Below are 8276 nucleotides of genomic sequence, written 5' to 3' on the forward strand. Positions count from 1 at the left end.
AATGTGAGTAACTATCGTAAATTTGGGGACGATTTTTTATTTTTAATAAAGTGAGAAACTAAATTGAGAGTAAGTGACAGTTTCAGAGATTAATTTGACCATTTACTTCTAATTTTTGGATAAGTACTGAGCAAAATGGATACAAATATATACAATACAAAAACCCTTGTTCATCACCTTTGACAACTAACTGATAACAACTATACTTCTATGTTGACTAACACTATTTTTGTTAACATAAATGTTTTATTTTGCATCATTCAAGATTCCAACAATTACTTCATTAATTGCTTTTTCTTTTCAAAATACTTTGTGCGTCAGAAACGTTTATAGAGGAACTTGAACACCAAGTTTTAGAGGACAAAAAATAAAAACAAGTCAAAATCAAATCTTATTCATTTTGTAAGGATTAAAAGCATATTTAAATTATTAAGAATTTACAAATATTATAATCAATTTTACCATTTCCCATGATTGATTGTAAAATACTGGAAATTAATAGTTATAAGCAAATTTGTGCTAGTGACAGCTTCTTTTCCTTTCAAGAACTCGTTAAACATGCACATGTCCACTCTAAGGTTTAACTTTGTTGCGACTTCTTCGTCTGGATTTTAGATGAAGAAAAATTATGCGATTATAGACATCACATTAGTCACGAACCGAATCAGAACTAAGTTGGATTTCAAGGAAAAAAGAATAATTTCGGAGATTAAAAAAAGAGTTTACTTCAAAACTAAGAAAAAAAAGACCTTCAATTATTTATAAGAATCATTATAATTCTTCATAAAGTCTCCTACTTCTTTCAAGTAACATAGTACTGTTCACAAACATGCATACATTGCTAGAGAAACCTGAGTAAACATGTCTTGGGAACAAGAGGAGCGTTTCCACACTTTAAGTAATATATTTCACATAACATACCCACTTTGTCTAACATTTATTTTTAAGAGGTCTTAATTAGGAGCTAATTGAATGAAGCCAGTTTAAGTTAACATCAACTCGAGGAACCTCTATCTTTAGATTCGGAAGCATAGCTTCGAATGCTTCCCATGAAGCAGACGTCTCTTCATCGCATACCACTACCTTCAAATTCTCAAGATTGACGACCGAGTATGGCAATTCACACCTTGCACAACTTGTCATGTAGAGATTTCTTAGATTACATAGGTTACCAATGTTCTCTGGTAAACTTGAAAGGTTTATGCAGTTTGAGATGTCAAGATGTCTTAGCTTTGATAGGTTTCCAATAGAATCAGGTATCCCTTCCAAATCAGTACAGGAACTTAGGTTCAGGAGTTCCAAATTCACCAACTTTTCAATTTCTTGGGGCAGAGAAGTAAGCTTGTGGCAATTAGTAATACTGAGCTTCTTTAGTGGGGTAATATCACATATCCCAGTAGGCAATTCCACCATATCCTTGCAATAGTCAATGTTCAAATCTTCTAGACATGGAAATGAATCTGAAACTAGGATGGTACCATTTTCAAAAGCCTGACTTATATTACTACACATGTAGAGGGATAGTTTTTTAAGAATTTTCAATGAACCCAATTGAGGAACAGAAATCCTCTCTAGTCTGATTCTTTTCAGGTTTGACTCAGAGCCTAGTAGTTTGAAATTGTCCAGTTCAGAAGGATGAAAACCATAATTTGTCACGATAAGAACTTTTAGTTTACTCATTTTCTCCAAAAGCTCTTGAAAGTAAAACTTCTTAGTTCGAATATTTAAAATCAGAACTTCAGTTTGGGATGCTTGTATGTGGGACCAATACGAAGCACAAGTTTCATCTGCAAAAACAACCCGCATGAAGTCAGTTAGAAAAGTGTAATCAATGGAAGACCGCTGCTACTTCCTTATTAGCATTTTTACCATGTAAGACAGTAAGAGCATATAGTTCAGAAACGGTTTAACTAACCAGTTGATATAGACAATGTGCGAGCTGGGACCTGTTGGAGGTTCTGTTTAACATACCATCCGCAATATTTTGACCATAAGTTGGCCACCATGCTTAGTTGCTTCTCCCCAAGCCACCATTGAGTTTTTTTTTCATTTATGTCAGTTATCAGTCTTTTTCTCCGTTCAATTGGTTCCCGATTGTTCTGATAAATTGCGAGATCTCTTAGAAGATCATGGAGGATGACAAAGTGATTATTGTAGTAGTAATTGTCTGAATCACTTGCATTTTTCCTGGTAAATGAGCAGCAGAAAAAAGATAAATAAATCTTTAGGAAGAGAAATTATCCCACAAGATTAAAATACATTATCTCTACCAGATAGATAAATTATGAACTTCAGCTTCTGACCCTAGATTATGTTCATAAAAATAAATGTAGTGTTGCATGACGCGAGAAGTTTAAATTCACTACAAGTTAAACGGTTATTTTGGTTTATTTTACAAGTTACTAAATGATTCTTGCATGAGTTATACATGCTATTGAAGTATTTGTTCAAGAGTATAATTCACCTTTATATATATATATATATATATAAATTAAGTGGCTGAGAAGGAAAAATAACTAGTCATTGTACCTTACTACTAAAACATTAGCCAGATTCATGGAGTCTAATTTTTTTATGATTTCCATTGCTTCTATGCCGTTATCATCTAATCCATATAACTCTGCCCATATATCAATGAGAACAGGAAGAGGAATTCTTTGGTCTTCAGGAAATAACCCAAGGTCCATGAAGCACTCCTTGACGTTGGGATTGTCTTCCAAAACATCCAAGATCTTTTCGAGGCATGTAAGTAATTCAGTACTAGAATCAAGAATAGAATGACCATGGGACAATTCGTCCACCGTCTTTTGCCACAACTCAATCGATCGATGTCTGAGTGATCTACCAATCACTTTAATGGCAAGCGGCAAACCCCTGCAATATCTCACAACCTGCATTTCAGTGCAAGCAAATAGGGTTAGTAAACGAAAGGTCATACCTTAGGTGCCCAAGCAGCAAGTAATCTACATATTATTGCTTTGAGGGGTCAAAACACAGCTTTCTACTCTCTAACTCAACAATAAGTTATTTATTTTATAAAAAAAAAATGTTACAAGCGGTTATGTCCTTCCTATCTTGTGTTGTCTGCTTCAAGCTAATGACTGTCAAATAATTTGTGACGTGGTTCTGTTTGACCAAGTCCTGTGACTGTTTTTATTCCTAGTTTTAAGGAGTCGTTAGTTGTTCCTGTAGATTTGAGGAGTCCATGTCTTGAGTCCATTCCTATTTTTATGTACTCGGTTATTTTTATGGAGTAGTGCTTATCTATTGGACTGTTACTGGATTGCCTATAAATAGGCAACATATCAATAAAGTAAATGCACTTCCAATATATCTCTTTCTCTTAATTTTACTTTAACAATGAATTCAGACAAAAAGGGGAGGTACAGATCACTCCCATATCAGAAAGTAAGAATACGCACCTTTTGGATAAGTTCTTCGTCAGGAATACTTGAACTGCTTTTTTCCAAGGGAGCATAATGACGGAAAAGGGTTATTGCATCTTCATGAGCAAGTGGTTTTAAGATATATGGGGTGCCAAATTTAGGAAATGCAACCCTTGAAGTCACCAAAATTTTATAATCAGACATCTGGAATTTAAATTTTTCAACAAGGGATTCTGAGCCAGGCCAAACATCATCCAATACCAACAACAGTGGACTTCCCTCAATTTTCCGCAGCAAAATTCCCAACCGTTTAATAGCCTCTTCATCACTTAGAAACTCAGGCACGTGGTATCCACAATGTTCAAATAGTCTCTCTACAACATTCTTCAACTTAGGCGTTTGTGAGAAAGTGATAAATAAAATATTTTCCTTGAATTTACCTGGTGAAAGCAACGAGATCTGTCAGCATAGAGCATTTGATACGATGTCTAGTATAAAACACACAATATTTTGCTAATGCTTCTCTAATATGTTAAACAATATTTGCAAAGAACTTGAGATGCCTACAATATGTTCATATTGATGTAAAGACATATTAATTTCTCAAAGGACATCAATATACATCAAGCTTGACTCTGCTTTAAGCTGCTCTACACTTCAGAAATAGGGATTAAAAACACTTCGCAAGCCACTATTTACATCTATTACAGATAAAATTTCCATATATGTTTGCAAATTTCAATTAAACTTTTTCATATCCGTCTTTTACTATCTTTTAGTAATAGTTTATGGCAGAGAATTGTGTATGAGATAGAAGAGGACATATAAGTGAAATTATGAAAGCATTGATGAGGGGATGATTATCACTCTAAACAGATTTCCGATAAGAAAAATTCAGATCTGTCTTTTACTTATGAAAGCTTTAATAAGGGAATAATTATCAGTCTAAACAAATTTCATAATGGACATAGTCATAGTCTTCCTTATAAGAATTAGTCAGCCAATTTATCATGCATCAGAGAACCAAAGTGGAATTACCACTTACCCTTGACTTCTTCATCCCAACAGAGCTTTGTAGCCAAAGTAGTTTTACCAGATCCACCCATACCAGTCAACAAAAGGATGGACATACCGTCCCCGAGAATCTCCATCTTCAACTTGCTCAACGGTACACCCAACCCAAGAGTGAATTCTGGGTTTCTAGGGACACCATAAGGACACTTGATTGGTGTTCCAACACCTCTCAGTTTCTGCTCAAAATTCTCTATGTCAAGAAGCTCGAGAATCTCTCTCACCTTGTACAATGTGTGTTTGATAGAGTTAACTTGTTTGTCATCCTCAGCAAAGGAATCATTCTTATTATACCAAAGTCTGTTCCTAAAGAGTGGAAGCCAAGAGAGAAATTTCAACCACCTAACAGTCCTGGAGCAAGAAATGCACACAAGCTCTTCTCCAGCATCTTTTTCTTTGATAAGAGTGTTAATTTCTTCTCTGGGTGGGTCCAATTGTTCATTGTATTGCTTGATTTCCTGCACCACAGTAGTCATATCCTTGAGGATTGACCTAAGTATTCGCTTGTACCTTTTGTTCCTTCTTCCTTTTTCTTCTATGTCCATGACCATCCTCATTGCCTCTTGAAATCTTGTCCAAGGGGTAACAAGTTGTTTGGTCTCTCCCATGATAACCAACCGGTGGCATCCTCCCTCTATGCAATCAAACAAGGAACAAGTTATCAAAGGCATAGAAACTCAGCGTTGATGCATCAAATTCAAATTGAGAGTTTAGAAAACGAAAAGAGACAATTATATACTGTTAAAGCAATGGCAAGAATTGAAAAATAAAATAGATTCATAGAATTAACGTGCAGTCAGAGAGAGTATATTATTTCTTTCAGAGAATAGATACAAAGAGACTCGCAGAATCAATGATACAATAAACACCTTTCTCCTTCAAATTTTGGAGCTAAACATTAACAAAATTGAAGACATCTCAACATATACTGCTATTATACCTTCGTGGCAATCGCTCATGCCTCGTATGAATTTGTGATATTTTGCTGAGTCTGTCTTTCTTCTGGTTGATGAAAGTAGCACAACGGGTAATGAAACGATTTACAATCCAATTAAGCAAAGATGAAAGTATCAGCAATGGTAAAGTGAAACTCAAGTTTCAGGTTTGCTATTGAAAATATTAAAATTTTGGGAGCGCGAAACAATGCTATTTATCAGGGACAATTTTTGAAACTACCTTGCCTTCTTCCTCTGAGCTGAGCTTCCCGGAGACTTTCGTATTTTTAAACGCGTAAATAAAGTTATGAAGTTAACAACGAAAAAACCCTGATATTATTATATATTTTCTTTCATCTTATTTTATTTAACTTTTACATTTTTTTACGACATTATTTATGAAAACAAGGAAAATGTCCTAATATTATTTTTTATTTACTTTTTTCTTTTATATACTTTTATAAAAAAAAATTAACTTTTTAATATTAAAATATTTTTTTAATCCTTATAATTTTTTTTATTTTACCTTTTAATTTTTATAATTCGTTATACTTATCTTTATTAATATTTTTGGATTTTTATAATATATTTCTTAGTTCATATATATATATATATTAATTATTCTTAATCTCCATCATAATTTGTTTTTGTAACGATTTTTTTTATTGAGTTAATCTTATAAGGATTTTTAATTTTGTGAGATAAAATAAAAGGTATTTCAACAATAGATATTATAGATAATAGGAAGAGACACAAAACATCAAGGACCAATAAAATATATAAAGAGACAATATTAAAAATAAAATAAAATAATTAAAACAGAAAATAAAAATATTAAAAAAAAAACTTTCTTTTATTCGTTTAATGATAAAGAAAGACTCGTCTGATAGTGGATGTCCATGAGTTATTTTGCTTTAAAAAAGTAATCAATCAGTGTGCTTGGTCTGTCATTTTAATTTAACAAAACAGAGTACAAACTGGCATTTTTTGCTATATTTATTAGTCAAGTTGATAGAAATTACACAGACTTGACCTGGGAAGCTGTCTGAGTTTTTAACGTACTAAACGTCAAGTCGCTTGAATTGTGAGCGTTTTAAACTTCTAATTAAACGTTAAGTAATAAGTCGTATGAAGAGGGGCGCGTATAAGGTGGACAAACTACAAAGTATTTGAACCGGTAAAATTTTCGACAATCCAAGATTCGAAATCATTTCCTCATGATATATAATTATATTTTTTAATTTAAAATTTAATAATTTGTCCTATCGAAATTGTCAAAGCATGTGATTCTCAACTACTCAACAATTACAGTTCCACGGCCCCACACATTAATGACTGTCTTTGTCTTGAATTGATGTAGGAAATTGCTTAGCAATAACATTATTCAATGACTTTGAACGAAAAGTCATGGAAGCTGCAATCCACTCACACTTTTTTTTTTTTTTTTTTTTTTTTTTTACTTATTCTCTCTCTTTTCTCGTTATTTCGTCAAGTATATCTTTATTTTTTTAGTGGTACTTTAACCGATATATTTTTTAATAAAGTAGATTGATTTAAAAAAAATTTATAAATTAATTTTTTAAAATTAAATTAGTTTGATACGATATAATTATTTATTTTTTATTTATATATATAGATAATTTTTTAAAAAATTAAATCAAATTGAGTTGATGCATTTATAAAAATGAATCATAACTGAATTAATTTTGTAAAATAAATTAATTTAAAATTTTTTAAATAAAATAATTTTTTTATTATAAATCAGATTGATTATGAATAAGTTAGAATTAATTTAAATTTTTTACACACTTTTAATTTTTTTTATATTCAAATTTATCCCAATAAAAATTAATTAACATCGTCTACATTTCCTAATTTTCTTTTAGCATATAGCATTTCCTTTCTTAAACTTTATGTTTTGTAATAGAGTTTAATGATTATACATTTTATATTTTCAACTAATTATAAATAAAAATATCAAATACATAATGGACGGACAGGATTGGTTACCTGCAACCTGAAGAGCAGGTCAGGGATCGGTCCAACGTTAACGTTGCTCATGAAGGAGCTTCAGCGATCTCCGACGAGTCGAAATTTGTGAGTATGAGCGAGAAGAAGCGAATCTTCGGCGGCGAGTACCCGAGGAAGCGTGATTCTGCCGGCGCAGGTCCGATCATATGGTGGCTGAAACCTTCTAGGACGGAAATCATGGAGGTGGGAAAATTAGAAGAGGATTTGAGGAAAGAAGAAGCGATCCAAGTGGCGATAACGGAACCAAAGTGATGTGAAACAGAAACAGCTGAAAAAATTGTTTATAGTTCTCAAGAGATAAGAGGAAGTGTTCAGTTTGTAATGAGTTGTTTGTGTTTTGCTTTCCCTCCCTTAGTTACTTTTTCTGTTTTACAAATTTTTGATCTCGCTTATCTTGTTCACTGTAACCGTTCCCTTCCTCAGCACGAAAGCCATAAACGACGCCGTTTTTTTCTATATTAATACCCTGTTACTTACGATGCAAGTTTTTCGGAATTACTATTTTAGGCCTGTAATTTTTAGAGAGATGCTTATTATTTTTGTAATTAAAATTTAGAATATTTTTATAAAAAAAAACTAAATTATTTTTTTTTATCTATTTTCAAAATTCAATTCAATCCTACTATTTTTATATAGTTCAATTTGATACTTTAATTTAAACAATAATATTCAATATTATTATTTTATCTAAATTAAAACTAATCATATTAACAAAATTAGATAAAAAGACAATATTAAATATTTTAAAAATAATGAGGTAAAATTAAATAATAATTAATAAAATAATTTATAATTGTGTAAAATATTAAATTAAATATTTAAAATATTAGATAATTTTTTTATTCAATTTGGT

General features: G+C 31.7%; 1 protein-coding gene across 3 annotated transcripts; it reads right to left on the reverse strand.

Annotated features, from left to right (window-relative positions):
- Positions 1–734: 734 nt before the first annotated feature.
- Positions 735–7796, reverse strand: LOC109814461 (putative disease resistance protein At5g66900). 3 transcript variants are annotated; one of them, XM_020378896.3, is made up of 7 exons: positions 7403–7796; positions 5398–5459; positions 4432–5091; positions 3423–3826; positions 2530–2891; positions 1916–2187; positions 735–1787 (listed from the first exon to the last, which is right to left on the reverse strand). In XM_020378896.3, the coding sequence occupies exons 2-7, from the start codon at positions 5414–5416 to the stop codon at positions 958–960; spliced, it is 2547 nt and encodes an 848-aa protein (XP_020234485.1). In that variant the 5' UTR covers positions 5417–5459; positions 7403–7796; the 3' UTR covers positions 735–957. The 3 variants fall into 3 exon arrangements, with proteins under 3 accessions (XP_020234485.1, XP_020234484.1, XP_029130410.1); XM_020378895.3 differs by lacking the exon at positions 7403–7796 and adding an exon at positions 5634–5797; XM_029274577.2 differs by lacking the exon at positions 5398–5459.
- Positions 7797–8276: the final 480 nt, after the last annotated feature.

The sequence above is a fragment of the Cajanus cajan genome, chromosome 2, assembly GCF_000230855.2.
Source record: "Cajanus cajan strain Asha chromosome 2, NIPB_CcT2T_4, whole genome shotgun sequence".
NCBI lineage: Eukaryota > Viridiplantae > Streptophyta > Magnoliopsida > Fabales > Fabaceae > Cajanus > Cajanus cajan.

What these genes read in the sequence shown, in the direction of transcription:
- LOC109814461 (XM_020378896.3), bottom strand. An exon ending in TTGGGATGAAGAAGTCAAGG is followed by an intron (nt 3,827 to 4,431) that starts GTAAGTGGTAAT and finishes TGCTTTCACCAG; the next exon opens with GTAAATTCAAGGAAAATATT. An exon ending in GCTAATGTTTTAGTAGTAAG is followed by an intron (nt 2,188 to 2,529) that starts GTACAATGACTA and finishes CTCATTTACCAG; the next exon opens with GAAAAATGCAAGTGATTCAG.